The sequence below is a fragment of the Medicago sativa genome, chromosome 2 (genome assembly GCF_051527215.1).
Source record: "Medicago sativa cultivar Bolivia chromosome 2, Bolivia_mono, whole genome shotgun sequence".
NCBI lineage: Eukaryota > Viridiplantae > Streptophyta > Magnoliopsida > Fabales > Fabaceae > Medicago > Medicago sativa.
In genome coordinates, this window is record NC_140750.1 from 75,674,962 (window position 1) to 75,693,246 (window position 18,285).

At 34.0% G+C, this 18,285-nt stretch overlaps 2 protein-coding genes across 3 annotated transcripts; both read left to right on the forward strand.

The window, feature by feature from the left end:
• Positions 1-1,252: 1,252 nt before the first annotated feature.
• LOC146950784 (vacuolar fusion protein MON1 homolog) lies at positions 1,253-7,157 on the forward strand. 2 transcript variants are annotated; one of them, XM_085746728.1, is made up of 15 exons: positions 1,253-1,608; positions 3,333-3,412; positions 3,534-3,605; positions 3,722-3,761; positions 4,062-4,163; positions 4,284-4,405; positions 4,634-4,766; positions 4,844-4,935; positions 5,156-5,237; positions 5,318-5,382; positions 5,557-5,850; positions 5,938-6,029; positions 6,458-6,522; positions 6,814-6,933; positions 7,035-7,157. In XM_085746728.1, the coding sequence occupies exons 1-14, from the start codon at positions 1,276-1,278 to the stop codon at positions 6,907-6,909; spliced, it is 1,668 nt and encodes a 555-aa protein (XP_085602854.1). In that variant the 5' UTR covers positions 1,253-1,275; the 3' UTR covers positions 6,910-6,933; positions 7,035-7,157. The 2 variants fall into 2 exon arrangements, with proteins under 2 accessions (XP_085602854.1, XP_085602853.1); XM_085746727.1 differs by lacking the exon at positions 7,035-7,157 and having other exon boundaries at positions 6,814-7,033.
• A 6,556-nt stretch (positions 7,158-13,713) lies between these two features.
• DRB2 (dsRNA-binding protein 2) lies at positions 13,714-18,020 on the forward strand. Its single transcript, XM_085746762.1, has 3 exons — positions 13,714-14,148; positions 15,868-16,087; positions 16,952-18,020. Exons 1-3 carry the CDS (start codon positions 13,903-13,905, stop codon positions 17,710-17,712), a joined length of 1,227 nt encoding a protein of 408 aa, XP_085602888.1. The 5' UTR covers positions 13,714-13,902; the 3' UTR covers positions 17,713-18,020.
• The last annotated feature ends 265 nt before the right edge of the window (positions 18,021-18,285 follow it).

The following is an 18,285-nucleotide window of genomic DNA, read 5'->3' on the forward strand; positions in this document are numbered from 1 at the left end:
TTTTATGTCTCTAAGACAACAATGCAACTATGATTAAGGCCGCGTCAACTACATTTAATTGCAATTATCAGCAATATCAAGGATCACGAAGCAGACTCGATCACAATTTAAAACATCCCTATAATAAACACATTTAACCAAAGCAAAGAAAAAAAAGTTCAACACCTTCAAATTAAAATCTACCATACACTTATTTTCTTTATCACCTTCATTTCGCACACACAAATTTAATCCTTGCACCAGAGAACTAAATAACACAGAAAAATTATTCATTATAGAAAAATTCAAATTTATTACAGTGTTTCAGATAACAATAAATCTTTACTTACTAGAACTAGAAAACTCAATTTACACAGAAACTAACGAAACTAAGAACAACAAGTTTTAGTGTTTTACAGAGATGTAGTAAATCATTCTTTCCTTCCAAGTGTTTGAATAATTGCTTCCAAAAGCTTAATATCATTATCACGCTTCGTAATTTCTTCTTGCTTTGCACGCAGTTCTTCCATATGCAACTCAAACACCTCTACCGTATTAAAAAAATCAGAAACTATCAATTAACTTCTCCAATCAAAGATCACAATAATTCAAATTCACAATCATCGAATTCGAAATTAGGATTCACAATTAGGTTAATAGTACTTACTTGTGGTGTTTTCAAGTTCTTTGGTGACTTCAAGAGCGCGTAATTCAGCAGCTTTCTGAGACGGCTTGTCGTTTCTCGGAACGAGCGCGAGCAGCGGCGGTGATGGCGGCGTCGAGTTCTCGTTCTAAGGTGTGGACGCGCTGATCGAGGAGTTTGATAGTGCGGGCTTGATTGGCGGCGAGAGAGGCTTTAGAGAAAGTGTCGTCGTCGACGAAAACAACTTTCGTGAGAAGAAGCTTCTGGAGAGATTCAAGATTTGAACTCATTTCTGATAGATTCGTCGGAAAACGCGTGCGAGCAAGAATGAGTTGAGTTTTCTGCGATCAAGTGTGGGGTGTGGGGTGTGAGCTGTGAACCGTAGGATTATGCATGATCTGATGATTGACAAGTCCTTATGCATGGTGCATAAACTTTTGCCTCTCTATCAACGTCCAAATCCAATCCAAACATTAATCCAGTTTAAATGATTTAAACAAACTTGTTTTAAAGTCAGATCATCAAATCTTGATCGGACGACTAGAGCTCTCTATGGATATCCAAATCAAAACAAAACAACTGAATAAACACAACCGTCTCTCTCTCTCTCTCTCTCTCTCTCTCTCTCTCATCACAGTTGAATTGCACCACCGATGGATCAATCCCTCTCCTCGTCTTCTCCGATCCAATTCAACCTCCCACCACTCTCTCTAAGCCTCTTCGACGGCGAACCATCAACCTCCGAACAACCAAACGACGTCGTTCATGGATCTACTCCCTCCAAACACTCCTCCGAACCTTCAAGTCCTACCAGCAGCGGTTACGCTGCCGAAAGAGGTAGCGGCAGCAGCACTGCCGCAAGCGTGTCGCATGTTGAAGATTCCGTTTCTCATGAAATTGAAGAAATGAGTATTCATGATCCTCCACCGTCCGTTTCTAATGATTCGCATGATTCTTGGTTTCCTGGTGAACGAAATCTTGATGAGGTATATATTGTTGATTATTCACAATTTCGCTTTCAACCTATAGCTTATTGTGATTAATCTCGTGATGATAGTGTTAGGTGTAATTTGTGTCATTCAGTTTTGAAAATTAGGATTAATGCGATTTTGTTTCATTGTTTTAGGATTTGTTTGGATAAACAGCTTATTTGTAGCTTATAGCACAAGCACTTATCATGGTAAGCGCTTGTGTATAGGCCATTTCTATAGCAAAAGACAAAATGAAGTTAAATTGTTTTCGTATAAGATATAAGTTGTTTTCATAAGCTATATTTGAGAACTTATGAAAATAAGCTCAAACCAGTTTAGAACAATGCCATAAGTTGTTTTCATAAGCTATATTGGAGAACATACGAAAATAAGTTGAAAACAGTTTATGGACAATGTTATAAGTTGTTTTCATAGTTCTCATAAACAGTCTCATCAGTAGATATGCACAAATAACCAATCCAAACAGACCCTTATTGTGTTTGTTTTCACTGTTTATAAATCTAAATTTGATTTGTTCATGTGGCTACTGATTATGAACCAGTATTTAGTCTTCAATGAATGACTTTGAAATTTAACTTACATATTCATTCCATTCAGCTGTTCCTTAAGGATGAAGATTCATTAAATGTTGAGAGTATAGGTTTTATAAAACAAAGTGTTGTTATCAAATTTAAAATCACTTGACTTTTCGTCTATGAAGCATGGACTCCAACACGGACACCTGATACGACACTGACACTATGAAAAAAATGTAGGACACCGACACCGCTGCATATATGTTAATTTATTTAGACAGTCTAAAATGAAAATCAAAATACATACATAAGCATCTAACTTGAACAATTAAATGCATGAGTGACAATGAAAATGAAAAAGCATGGGAAACAGGAATGAAGTTGACGTCTGTTTAAGGATTTTCCACTGTGCTTAAGATTATGGTCACAACACACAATTAAATGCATGAATGACAAAACGGGAATGAAGTTGACGTCTGTTAGTATCCCTGTTAGTAACCCGAAAATTAGACTGAATAGTAGGAACACCTTTATTGAGAAAAGAGTAATGCTAGGGACACTCTCTTTTCAACACTCTCTCTAACACTCACTCTCTTATTGGATGAAACTAGTGTATGTCCCACCACTTTAAGTGGAACCCATTTCCAATGTGTGAGAGCCACCTTGATTCAAACCAATACTGAAGTGAGTGTTTGGGAGAGTCTTGAAAAGAGAGTGTTGCTAGCACTACTCTGGAGAAAATATGAAAGAATAGCAGAGAAAACTCTCCTGCAAGGGTTTCCAGTTCAATCATAGAGTCACCACCACTCTATTTACAAAACATTTACAATAGTCGATGATTCCCTCTATCAATTATTCTTTGATTTTTGCATGATAATTTCTAACTACTCTAACAACTATTAACACATGGTAGTCACTAACCAACTAACTAACTAATTGCTCCGACAACTCTTAAATATTCTATATCCTAACAGCATCTTAGCTTTAAAAATGGATAAATGTTGTTTTGGTTCTAAGCACTAACTTCCAAACTCAAATCAACTGTGAATCTGTTATAGATACTATTAAGAGCTGTTCTGCAATTCTTGCTAAATACTTTAGCTTTCTGATACAAACATTTCTCTTCAAATTCATGCCCTCTGAGGCATTACACTGAAGATACCTGTAATACCACATCCTGATTGATTAACGAATAAAGTGCAGGATGATGCTTCCATATCATGGAGGAAAAGGAAGAAGCATTTTTTTGTTCTGAGTCATTCCGGAAAACCAATATACTCTAGGTTAGTGTTTATCAACTCCTCATGCGAGCTTCCCTCAATTACTGTTCATATATCTCTATGATTGCTGACTTAAACTTGTGCTCTTTTTCTCAATTTTTTGTTTCTCACTTTTTTTTTCCAGGTACGGAGATGAACACAAGCTTGCTGGTTTTTCTGCAACTTTGCAAGCAATCATTTCCTTTGTTGAGAATGGGTATTGTAGCTGGCTTTGGTCTGGTTAATTTATAAAAACATTCTTGAATGTATTTGATTCGTTATCTAGATATAATTTGAGAAGGAACTTTCAAAGATTTATTTCTTTGTTTTCAGGGGTGACCGTGTCAAATTGGTGAGGGCTGGAAAGCATCAGGTCTTATCACACATTTTTCTCTTGTAAAAGTTTTGCTAATCAATATATTGTTTGATTTAGCATTATTTCCTATAAGTCAGTACTTGAAGCCCACATAACTAGTATCATGTTGTGATGCAAAATGATATTTCAATCTTTGCTGTAAGATAGAAATATTGGTTGTATGTTGTGCTTTTGGTTGCTGAGTTTCTCATGTTATGTTCATCAGTGGTTTTAGAGAGAGGATTTTATTTATTAGGCATTTCTGTAGCAACACAATGATTATGTGTTGTGAAATCTTAGTTTGAAATTATGGTGCAGGTGGTTTTTCTTGTGAAAGGACCGATTTACTTAGTCTGCATCAGCTGCACAGAAGAGTCATACGAGTCCCTAAGAAGGCAATTGGATCTCATTTATGGACAGGTATAATTGAGTTGGATGCTTGTATACCGTTGCATCACCTTTTTAATCATTCAAATGGACTGGTAATGTTGTGACTTGTGACAGTTATATGATGCATTCCTATTTTTTATACATCTGCAGATGATTGTTATACTTACAAAGTCAGTAAACAGATGTTTTGAGAAGAATCCTAAGTTTGATATGACGCCCTTGCTTGGTGGAACAGACACTGTCTTCTCTTCGCTAATCCACTCTTTTAGTTGGTTCGTTTCTCTAATCTAGGCAGTCTGATATTTTGTTTTAAAGGAGAAACTATAAAATATTTTCTCCAAGATATAGGTATAGGGGTATTTTATGTGTTTTTTCTGCTGTCTGTGTTTTCCCTTGGTGGGAAGAGTTGTGGAGGTTGTTCATTTGTTTAACATGTCTGGTTTCCCATCACCCTATGCTATACTTCAGTAGTTAAGGTTGTTATTGTGTGATTGTATCAGGAATCCAGCTACATTTCTTCATGCCTATACTTGTCTACCTCTTGCATATGCAACAAGGCAAGCTGCTGGTGCCATCTTGCAAGACGTTGCTGATTCTGGGGTTCTGTTTGCAATACTGATGTGTAGACACAAGGTTTAGCACTATACTCAATTTGTCAAGTCACGTGCAGACATAAAATGATAAAATAACTTGTTAAAGGTTGAAGGCAGGTAATCAGTCTATTTGGTGCTCAGAAAGCCTCTCTTCATCCAGATGATATGCTGCTACTGGCCAACTTTGTTATGTCCACAGAGTCCTTTAGGCAAGTCGAACCGGCATTATTTTATATTTCAGATAGCATTTCAGAGATGGTTTGATGGCATAGTTTTCTATTCGTGCAGTCTATATACGACTCTGTTTGTCTTGTTTTGTTGACCCTATGAGCAGTAAACTACTTTTATCTTGCTCAGTTGCAAGTAGAGTTATTGGCTTTCTCATACCATTACTTTCTCATTCTCTTCTTTTGGACTATAATCATGCAGGACCTCCGAGGCATTTTCCCCTGTTTGCTTGCCAAGATACAACCCTTTAGCATTTTTGTATGCTTATATCCATTATTTTGATGTGAGTGACAAGTGCATAGACAATCTACATGTGTTATAAATTAAGTTCATAAATGACAGTTTTATGTATATCTGTCGCAGGATGACACATACTTGATGTTGCTAACAAATAATTCTGATACATTTTACCATCTCAAGGATTGCAGGTAAAGGATGTTTTGATAATATGATCATTGCATCTGTTCTGTTCATTATTTTTTTTTTATTAAAAAGTAAAATAAAAAAGAGGAAAGAACATAATGGTTCATATCAAAGAGATTTGGGTCTCTATGTACCATATTTTTCATGCATGGTTAAAAAATTTGCCTGCCAATTCATAGGATTCGTATTGAATCGGTCCTTTTGAAGTCAAATGTCCTTGCGGAAGTTCAGAGATCCTTGCTTGATGGTGGAATGCATGTTGATGATCTGCCACCCTTATCTCGTTCTGGATCATCTCCTCATTTGGGCCAGGATAGGCTTCAACCAGATTCTCCTGATAGATTGAGAGAATCTAATTCTGTTGTTGGTGGTGTTGCTGGTTTGTGGCATTTCATATATCGTAGCAAATATCTGGATCAGTTTGTATGTTCAGAGTTCTCACCACCTATAAACACTCCTCGGCAGCAGAAAAGGTAATAATGTTATGACACTTCCCTTTCTTTTTTCTTCTTTTTTGCATTTTTGTTCTGTATAAGCATAATCTGCTTTTATTGTTTCAGATTGTTTAGAGCGTACCAGAAGCTTTTTGCATCCATGCATGATAAAGGAATTGGGCCACACAAAACTCAGTTTAAAAGGGATGAAAACTATGGTAATGAATATTTTAATTCATATTTTGTAGTATTATGGTACATCCAAGAAATGGATGCATTGATGCAATTCTCTCTGTTCTTGAATTCTATGAACTGATGTTTTGTTTTTTATGAGAAATGAGTGGGGGTCAAGTTTTTCTCATAGGTATTTGTTCTCTACATTAATTCTTGATGTTTCAGAATAAGTGATTCTTTAGAAAAGTTGACCCCTTGTTTTTCATAAGGTGCAAGAAAAGACAGGGAAATCTTTACTTGTTTATTTTTTTATGCGAAAAATCAACTTGGATCCTGAAAACTAAACTCTTGGGTGATCTACCCCTCCAGAGTTAACCTTTTTTGTCTTTGTTGCTTTGAGTTGTAAAGTATCATTACATTTGCATGCTTCATTGAACAGTGACCAAACTAAGAATATCATTTTTTGTGGCAGTTCTGCTCTGTTGGGTAGCGCAGGATTTTGAACTTTATGCTGCATTTGATCCCCTTGCAGACAAGGTATTTTTTTCTTACCTACAAAATTTCTCAGTTATTCGTTTCAAAAAAGATTTCTTAGTTATTATATTCATCATTAATATCAAATGAAGACCCTATAAAATATTAGGATAGTCCTCAACCATCTTTTCATCAATACGATTGATGGTTAGTTGGGAGAAAAAATATCTTTGGTCCAATGGTCCATTTATTTGAAAAATGGCTCTAAAAGAGATGTGAAAGTAGAAAATTTATTTATTTTTGCCCTACTCTGCTGGAAAAATTCTGACTTTTTTGCACAATGACCTTCTACAGGCCTCAGCAATAAAGACATGCAACCGGGTATGTCAATGGGTAAAAGATGTCGAAAATGAATTATTTTTGCTAGGGGGTAGCCCTTTTTCATGGTGATTTCATATCAAATACTGTAAACATGTCAGAGAGTATTTAATAAAAAATTTATAAAGTTTATTCTTTATTATTTCATGTATTTTCCTATGAAAATATTTTGAATGTTAAATCAGTTTATTTATCAGTTTGTCAAGTGCCATTACTATACCTTGTCATTCTTATAATAACATCACCAGCTCTGTGAGAGTAAAGGAATTAAAGATGATGACATGATTTCTGCACCTGCATTAATATGACGACTTTTATTTGAAGGAGCCCATTGGAATAGATGGTTATTTATAACATATTTGAAAAAGCAATTGTTTGGTACAAATCTTAACTCTATTTTTTAGAGCACTATTTCTTCTCCTCTTCACTTCTGATTCGAAACACTTCTTTGACTGTAAAATTATGACTGATTCAAAACACTGAGTGTTTGCAGATGAACCATAGTATGGTTGTAACACTACTTCCTTTTTTGGGGTGGTGTCTAATTACACGTCTTCATAGTTAGATCTAAATCTTGTAGATTTGTTAATTTGATTGGTTTATTGAATCTTTCTCCACAGTCCACACCTTAGTGCACGATACAATATTTGGATTGTTGTAATATTTAAACCAATGTATAGCAAAAGTTAAAAATATTAATAACTTGTAATGGCATATGATGCTCCATCCCATTTAATGCATAGTGTCAATAAGGATAATGCGCGTTCAACTTTAATTTTCTTCACTCTGAGCCTCCCTCATTTATAATTTATAATTGATGTACATTTACATTTAGGATCTTCACAATGGATTCGGTGGCTCCAATTTGTCATAGATGCAATTAAACTCCTTTATGGCAATCTAACTATATTTTGGTGTCAAAGTTCCCCAATTCCGGAAATTTAAAAAGATTATGTTCCCCAACTTAACCCCTCCATTTATCACGAAAACAGATAGTAGTAATGTGTTTTTTTTTTTTTGGTACAAAGTAGTAATGTGCTTTGAATGAGCATGAAAACAACTAACAACCTTCCACACCCTCATTCCATAATCCATTCCATTACCACAAAGGCACACTTAATACTCTTTTGCTCCACTAAAACAAAGTGCAATCCAGAATAATATTTTTTTTAGGGTTAATTATGTTTCTAGTCCCTATAAAATAGCGACCTTGTAAGTTTAGTCCCTACTTAATTTTAATAGCATTTCTAGTCCCTATAAAAAAAATTTACTTATAATTTTAGTCCCTGCTAAAACAAAGTTTGATTAATTATCCTTAAACTCTTAAATTATTGAACGATTTTTTTGAGACAAGATTAGAACACTATGAAAGGTTCGTTTACTAAAATTTAGAATTTTCTGACATGAAATGAATTAAATATGAATTTTTTAAAACGACAAAAGTTAAAGATAAAAAGTAATAAAATCTGGATGTAGAAATCAAATTTTGCGATAATTTTTTGCGGACGAACTTTTAGTAATGTTCTAAACATGTCTGCAAAAAATTGTTCAAAAATTTAAGAGTTTAAGCATAAATTAAACAAATTTGAATTGAGTAGGGACTAATACTCAGTGCAGAAAAACAAAATTAGGGACTAAAAATGCTATTAAAATTAAGTAGGGACTAAACTTACAAGGTCGCTATTTTATAGGGACTAGAAACATAATTAACCCTTTTTTTTATAATAAGTGGAAAGCTCTATTATTATAATTTTTAGTATATCAAGCCACACATTTTTCAATTTTTAACATAATTATTCACAGAAATTAAGAAATTATTTATTTCTTTTTTTTCTGAAAAAGGAAACTACAGTATTAAGAGAATCTAAGCTTTTCACCCTAATACTGACCCTGATTAAAATATTACCCATGAACAAGATTGTGTTTAGAAAAAAATGCTACTTGCTCTAGTATATTGCTTCTCCATTAGACAAATAATACGGCCAAAACGGAACTTCTAAAAGTCTGCTCTGTCGTGTAAACGCTACTGATTAGAGAGTGTGAAAAAGACAAGTTTTTAGGCAACCAAGGCAAGTACTATAAACTTTCCTTAAAAAAAACAATATGAAATTTAAAATAAATTATCAATGTAATTTGTGCGTTTGGTTCTTTTATGTTTGGTTCCCTTGGAAAGCTAAAATTAATTTTTTACATAATATTTTTTAAAAATCGAGTATTTTCCGCGTGCGCAACTGTATGGATTAATCTATCGAGCCTTGTAGAACCTAAATAGACGGCAAACTCTCCCTAAGAGTTTTAACGTTGATGTATACTCAACGCTGTATTCGAACCAAGAACCTTGATTATGTTAGAAGAGACATATGTCATCTCATCTAAGCACTCTTAGATAATTTAAAGGCTTAATAGGTCATTTGGTCCTTTAATTAATTTCAAGTTTTCATTTTGGTCCCATAACTAATAAAACTCATGTTTTGGTCCCTCATGTTTGCCTCCGTCGGTCAAATAAATCTTTGCTGTTAACTTTAACCCCAAATGTGTATGGTGGACCAACCTTAAGAGTGGTCCACCATAGATACTATTAATTATTTAATATCAACCCTTTGATTTATTTTTCGAAAAGAGGACGGTTAGATTTCGAAGGTCCATTGTATCTAATAGTGAACCATCAACAACAAATTTTTTCCCTTTCTTCATCTTTTTCATCAACACCAAACCCAAAACAAAATTAAACAAAACCTATAATCATCAATCAACAACAACAACACCCACTATTCATCAACACCTTAAAACAACAATATTTGGGTTTAATTTCTTCTCATTTTCACATCTCCTTTGCGTTTCGTAAGCGATTTTCAGAATAATCGATTCTTTCTTCTTCTTATTCTTCCTTGAGGAGCGATGAAGTTCTGGAAGATTCTTAACAACCAGATCGTGAAAACGTTACCAGATTGGCGTGATAAGTTTCTTTCATACAAGGATCTTAAGAAACAGTTGAAACTCATTGTTCTTAATGGCTTTTTTGTTGAGAAATTATTTTTTTTGTTGTAATTTGGTTTATTCGAGCAAATTTGATGTTGACGAAAGTGGTTATTGAATATCACAGACCAGAATTATAGTTTTGTCAATTTTTTTTTGTTTTTTTGGAAGCATTAATATGAATTTTTTTTCCTGGGTTTGGTGTTGATGTGATTTTGTGTTGTTGTTGGATCTATAATTTTGACTTGATCTGCAACTGCTCTCATGAATCAATTTCTTGACTTTGTTTCTGCAATTTTGAATTGAGTTTTGTGTTGTTGTTTCTCTAGTGAATAATAGAGAACTGGGTTTTGTGTTGTTGTTTTGTGTTGATGTTATTGATCTGCAATTGGGTTTGTTTTTCTGGGGTTGTTATTTATAGAAATCAATGGTGATGATGATGTTGTTTATGAATGATGATGGAAAGAGCAAAAAAATTTCCATTTACTAATTGATTTATTTCAAGTTCATTAGGTTTACGTATGCACTCCAGTTTAATGAGCTTGAATTGTCATCAATATGAATGCAGGAGTTGTTTGATACAATCCACTTTTTTCTTTCTTTATTTTAAAAATATATTTTTTAATGTGCAAAACGTTACTGCTATAGGTAAATTGAATTTCAGAAAGAAATAATGTAACATCATGGGACTTTGTAATATGAGCTGCAACTGGATTTTGTTTTTCTGGGTTGTTATTGATAGAAATCGATGTAGTGATGATGTTGTTGTTGTTGATGATGGTTGATGTTTCTGAATTTTTCTGGAAAAATGATGAAGATAATGATGGTGTTGATGAATGTGATGAACAAGAGTGAGGAAGAAGATGAAGAAAGATCAAAGGGTTGAGATTAAATAATTAATAGGATCTATGGTGGACCACTCTTAAGTTGGTCCACCATACACATTTGGGGGTTAAAGTTAACATCCGGGGATTTATTTGACCGACGGAGGCAAACATGAGGGACCAAAACATGAGTTTTATTAGTTATGTGACCAAAATGAAAACTTGAAATTAATTAAAGGACCAAATGACCTATTAAGCCTAATTTAAACATATTTGAATATTTTCGATTAGAAGAAAAAAAAATTGAGGGGTGTTTGGTTCTTTTATAAAGCTAAAATTAATTTTAAGCAAAATCACTTCAGAATCTTTTTATCTTATTTAATTGTAACAGATCGATCTTTCAGCTTTTTTTATTCGCATAAGTCCTTTATCTCTGTAAAGGCATACAAGTTAATCCATTTTTGCATTTTTTTATAAATAAAAAAAACGGATGATGTGACAAGCCACATAGGAGGTAAGACTTTACTTCTTCTTTTTTTCTTTCTAAAAAATCTAATGACAAAATTTACGCATATTAAGTGCTGAAAATCAACGATACGTTAAAGACATAGATTTATCCTTCCAATTGCAAACGAGGTTGAACCAATCGAATGATCTCATCTTTCACGGTATAATGAATCAAAGTTTAAATTTTAGAAAAACATATTTACATTTTATATTCAACAATAATTCAAGAGGAATGTTATTTGAACAATCATTTTTTAAAACAATTTATTGGACAACTAAACTATACAAAAAATAAAATGTTTGACACAAAAACTAAAACAATGAAGAGAGAAAATAAAAATACAATATAAATATGAGAGATAAAGTCATCACAAAAATTTATAAAATAATTCTTTAAATATTATTTTTCATCATTTAAATAATATTATATGTGTAGAAAAATCTTATAGAGGATAAGAATCTAATGTAACTTTTGTCAAAAAAAGAATCTAATGTAACAATAAAGTATAAATACAAAATAGAGCAATGATATTTGAACAACTATTTGCTAACAACTTCCATGACAACCTCATTTTTCTCTCTTTTCATTGGTCAAAAACAATGGAGAGGGAAAAAGGAAGAGAGAGTAAAAATATAATGTGAGTATGAGAGAGAAAGTTGTCTAAAAATTGTCAAAAAATGGTTTACGAAATATAGGAAAAGATGACATCCATGAAGTGCTACACCTGCAGCCTAACAACGTTAAGTTGACTCCCAACAACAACGCATTCAATAACCTCCTAATACTTATTCAAAAAAAAATAAAATAACCTCCTAGTACTTTATTTTATTTTATTTATGTTTTTATTAATTATAACAAGAGTTTAATACTCCCTCCGTCCTGTAATAGATGACCCATTTGAAAATGTGTAATTTTGACCTAACTTACTTTGACCGTATTTTTTTTATTAATATACAAAAATAAATAATATCATATAAGATGTCGTTAGATTCGTCTCGATGAGTATTTTCAAAATATCAAATTCTCATAATTTTTTCTAATATATTATTCAAGATATATTTTTCTACACATATAATTTTTTCTAACATAATAAGGTCAACTGTGTCAAGTATTATGGGACGGAGGGAGTAGTTATAAAATGTGAGATGAATTAGTGAATTTGACAAATCATATTTTTATATTTATTAATTGACGTGATAATATATTATTAAATATATGTGTAAAATAATTGCATATTGATAAAATATACTAATTAAATTCTTATAACAATTATAATTAATTTTTATTCAAGATAACAATTAAAATAAATCATTTGAGTTGATTTGATGATGTTGGTTTAAGATTTTTGAATATACTCTTTGATGTCTCATGTTTGATTTTTGTGTTGTCAGTTTTGATAGAAACTTTGTTCTTGTTTTAAATGATATCATACATATGAACGATGAGATTTAGGGATGGCAATGGGTACCCAATGTGTAGGGTACTATAGTACCCTTCCCCATACCCGTATTTGTAAAAAATGCATGTATCCGAGTCCGTACCCTCGTGGGTAACAACTTTAGTATCCTTCCCCATACCATATGGGCACCTAAGTGCCCATACCCGTACCCATTACCCACACTTTAATTATAAAAAGACAATAAAAAATATCTATGATCCAAATTTTTATAAAGCAACTCATAAAATAGTAAAAATCGTAATATTTAGCCAAATAAAAAAACATCCAAAATATTCCTCGAAAATTAAAATAAAAAACATTAAAAATACATATAAAAAAGTGCATGCTAAAATAAACATCTAATTGATTTAAATCATAAATTTGCAGCTCGTGAGCTTATGAATGCATGAATGAAACGATTATCATATTAGTTTTTAGGTTTAGGTTTATATTTAAATAGCTAAATAAATTAAATAATCGTATACCAAAAATAAATTAAATATTTATTATATTATATAAATATGTATATGCGGGTTTGCGGGGCTGGGTAGTATAGTGCCCTTACCCGCACCCATACCCATCTAAATTTGCAGGTAATTACCCGGACCCAAGCCATACCCATAAATGCGGGATTTTATCCTACCCATTGCGGGTATTTTTTGCGGGTGCACGTCGGGCCTGAGTCCAATTGCCATCCCTAATGAGATTAGACCCTTCATATTAATCGATTTTTAATTTGATATCGAGTTAAAAAATATATATATTAATATATAATATAATATAATATAATATAATATTAATAAAAAAAATACTCCCTCCGTTCCTTTTTAAGTGTCTCTTTTGAAGAAATTTTTTGTTCCTATTTAACTGTCACTTTCAAAGTTCAATGCAATATTAAATGTTGTTTTACCAATATTATCCTTAGTTATTTATTGCGGATAGAAAAATATATGAAATGAGATATTAAATGAATAAGGTCGTTATAGTAAAAGTACAACTTATTGCATCAAAAGTAGTAACAATCATTGACTATCTTGGTTTACGTAAAATGTCAAAATGTGACAATTAAAAAGGAACGGAGGTAGTAGTAGTATACCGTTGTTTACCCAGAAATGACTAATTACTTTTTGCTGTCCACTACTCTCCTCTACTTCTCCTCCTTTCCCTTTCTCGCTCCTCCACTTTCTCTCTCTAACTTCTTCCCGGAACCCTAACACCAAATTCAACCACCGGTAACAATTTCCGGCATCACCGTCACCGGAGAATCACCCTACCCGATCCATTTCCCACCATTGATTGTATTCTTTCGAGATCGGAAAATGTACAAGAACCAGCTTCAAGAGCTGGCGCAGAGAAGCTGCTTCAATCTTCCTTCCTACACTTGCATTCGTGAAGGTCCTGATCACGCGCCGAGGTTTAAAGCTACCGTTAACTTTAACGGCGAGATCTTCGAAAGTCCTCACTACTGTTCAACTCTCCGTCAAGCTGAACACTCCGCTGCTGAAGTTGCTCTTAATTCGCTTTCTCACCGTGGTCCTTCTCACTCTCTCGCCGCTAAGATCCTCGTGAGTTTCGTTTTCTCTCTCATTTCAATGTTGCTTTTCGTTTTAGGGTTTTATCGTTGAAAATTTTGTGTTGTGAAATGAAAAGTGTACAATAGCAAAAGTAATAGTTGTTTCACTAACGTGCGCACTGTGCGTTCTGATGAACGTTGAGTTTGAACTATCATTGTTACTTAGAATGAAAATTAAAAATTGAGAATACTCATTTTTTTGTGTTTTACCTGTTGAATAAAATCAATTATTGTATTGGTTTAACAAACGGAAATGAAGAGCCTAATGCATCAAAGTGAGCTTGGTTGATTATGTTTGAGTGGGGGATTATGCTGGAAAATTACGGTGTTTTACCGTTTGTATATAGCAAGAGTGTCTAAAGTAAGTATGAGTTGTACTTGCGGTGTTTGACTGTTTATTAAGTAAACACAGTTTGAGTGGGGGATGGTGCTTAGAAAATTACGGTGGTTTGACCGTTTTTTAAGTGGCCCATTATATTAATCCTTGAATTCAATCTTTTTTTTTTTGGTTTCAAAGAGTTTAGCGGTAAAATTTACGCTCACTATGTGCTAAAATGTGGGGAGTTGCGGATTCAAACCAGCGCCCCAGCATATCAATTTCTTTGCAGTTTTTTATCATGAGTTGTACTTACAAGACTCCTCATATTCAGTCTTTGCAGCATATCAATGTCTTTGCTGCTCTTTATCATGAGTTGTACTTACACACATATGTTGTCCTTTTTAGTTTAAAATTAAAACACAAATTTTGCAGACTAACATTCACCCAAGACATGTGTACTGACATCAACACAAACGCACCAACACAATGTCTAATGTATATGTGACAATGGGGCAAGATTTGCATGCACATATATATGGAGCTGTTAGTTAAGAGTATGAATGAATGAAGTCAATTTCAACCATTCATGGATAGTTGAGTATAGTTGACTTTACCAAAAGTTATTTGAAAACAAAATTGAAGTTCTTTTATAAGAGTTGTATACTACATTTGTCAACCCATAGTTGAGTATTGGTAAATTGTCCAAGAGGTATCCTAGCCATGTATGGCACATTTCCATGTCAATAAAAAATATTTTTTTTAATCAGACACCTAGTAAGGAGTGTTATGCATGTGTTTTAACGGCGTTTTTGTCGGAAGAAAGTGTGTTTGACATCCCACCTCTTGAAGATGGAGAAATGTTTGTGCTTCATAGGGTGTTGATAGGTATATAACTAACGATCTTACCGTTAATTGTTGTTCCTAATGAAAAGCGAAGACAACCTAGTGCTGTAAATCTTCTTTCATGGTGAGGGGATACAGGGAAGGGTTAGGCCCATTACAGATATATAGTCTTTGTTAGAAACCTACACGAAAGATCTAAAAGTGGAATACGAGGGATATCACCTTTGGTCTTCACCTTATCTTCTAAAGTGGAATATGTAGAAATCTTGCACATGATGCAGGGCACTATATTTTCTCCTATGTATGCTGTATGAATTATGTCTCCTTCAAGTATCCAATATATATTCAAATCAAAAGAGAGTTTCTTAGAAAAGGATAATTGATCCACTGATGGGTCATTTATTTTAGGCAGCCTTGTTCTAAATGTGTTCTTTTTTCTTTTCGCCTGATACCATTGCTAATATGTTTATATATCAACACTGATTGGCATGTCTTCTTTACACGGTAGCTTTTTGTTCTTATACTTATCACGCTCAACTTTTTTTTTAGGATGAGACTGGAGTCTACAAGAACCTCTTGCAAGAAATTGCACAGCGAGTAGGGGCTCCATTGCCTCAGTACACAACGTACAGATCGGGCCTTGGACATTTACCTGTTTTTACTGGGATAGTAGAATTGGCTGGAATCACATTTACTGGTGAACCTGCGAAAAATAAGAAACAAGCCGAGAAAAATGCAGCTATGGCAGCTTGGTCATCTTTAAAGCAATGTAAGTGGGTGGCTAACCTTTTGTTTGAAAAATTAATTACTTTCATGGAAATATATGGATGTTCAATCAACTCGTCTCGTCTTCTGAATATACATAGGCCACAAAAGCACAATACCTAACTCAAGCCTATTTCCCCGATTTTTGTTTAGGTCTTTAGGACATTTGGCCAATGATTTTGGCTGAAAAATTTATCTTATGGTATTGTGGTGAATCGGTGATGCTCTAAAACAAAACTAAACTTTTTTCGAAATTATTGTGCTTCCATAATTTATTTGTCTTCAGGGCCAATATGATCTTCAACACTGTAATAACAAACCTTCTTGGACGCCTACATATTTTTATTCGAAGTTAAATCCTTTAAAGACGTGATATTATAATTATGTGCCTGCCATAAAGCTTGTTACCTTTGACACAATTTAAGCCATTTTATCATTTTCTTTCTCTCGGAGTCAGATTTTTTATTTCCCTTGTTAAGGACTGGATTTTTTTATAAAATAAAAATAAAAATTCAGGAAGGAGGGAATATTATTGAAGTGGCACTAGTAGCCATTTTACAACCGTCCTGAGGGGATTTGAACTCACTACATTGAGGTTTACAATGCTAAGCTCTTGCCAGCTAGTGCCTCAAGTGTGTTGCAGACTGAAATATGAATGGGGAATAATTTCCATGTAGATGCCTAAGTATTTTTACTCCAAGTTTAATTCATTTAACAACATGATATTATCACTATGTACCATATAGTTTGTTACATTTGTCACAATCTAAACCACTTACGCATTTTCTGTGTAATCGAGTCAGATAGTTTATTTCCCTTGTAAAGAAAGGACTGAATATGAACTGACAATAATTTCCTTTCTCATCAGTGGCAAAAGAGACCGCTAGCTCTTCAACTGAACTGGAGAACAATGACGAATTAGAACAGATCACTATAGCACGGGCTTTGCTGAACTACCGTCTGAAGGAAAAGATGTCAATGTCTAATCCAAATGCTCGGATTCCATTTCAGAAGAAGTTTCAGATTCAAAATATCAGGCCAACTAGTTCCCAATCTCCTGCCACCACATCAAAGATCCTTCCTCTAATTTGCCAAAAGACAGGACCTCGAAACAGACCTTCATCGGCAACAGCCAATGAAAATCATCGAAGCAGGCATCCGCCAGCCGCAGCAACCAGTGACAAGTCCATTTTGCAGCAGCCACAATCTTCTGCAATAGAAAGCCGGGTGACCCGTCCTCTGAGATTCCCTGCAGCAGGAGCACCACCTTATGTTCCTATTCGACAAATGAGACCTTGCCATGGGATTGCACCTGCTGTGTCTGTTAGGACTGTAATGCCTGTGTTCTCTGCACCACCTCTTCCACCACCTACCTCAGTGCATCAGATAATACGGGCTCCTCCTGTACGAATTGCTCCTCCAGTCAGTATTCGGCAAGCTGTTCCTGTATTTGCTGCCCCACCACTAAGAAAAGATGAACCTGCCCCCGTCCAAAAAGATCTACCTGCCAGTAGTACCCCTGTCGAGCAAGATAAGCTTCCAGCTAAAATTCTTGAGATGGACAAGACTGAGAACAATTCACCACCACAACCAGAGACTTTGCAGAGTTTGGAGCAGTTGAAAATTTGAAATTTATTTGAGTCGGTCTGAATTCATCAGAACACCATCATGTTTTTGTTGTGATAGCTTGGTTCGCATCCTATAACAAGTGATGTAAAATTATCCCTTCCTTTTTCCTTCCTTACCCCATTTTGTCCTGTTAAATTCAAGGGTTGGCACATGTTAATTAGCATCAGCAGTACAATTTCTGTAAAATTCAAAGCAGTTTGGCATTAATTTTACTAGTTTGTACTGTATGTATTTATGTCATATTTTATCATACCTTTTAAGCAAGTATGTGAGCATGATTAATGATTATTGCTCACTTTATCCTGTGATTAGTAAATGCTCCACAATTGTGTATTGCTATTCTTCTTTTCTTTGCCCCACGTGAATGTGAACCGGCCTGAGTTATGAGAATATGTACATGGAAAAGAAAAGTAGATGCTTGCACATGCTGGTTCTCTTGAATTGTTTGCTCATGAAACGGACAAGACAATAGCATGGCTTATGTAACAGGTTCCTAGGTTAACTCGGTCTTTTATTCGTTTATTAGCTTTGCACCTTTACCTGTTATTGCTTAATGCATTTTTAATGAAGAAT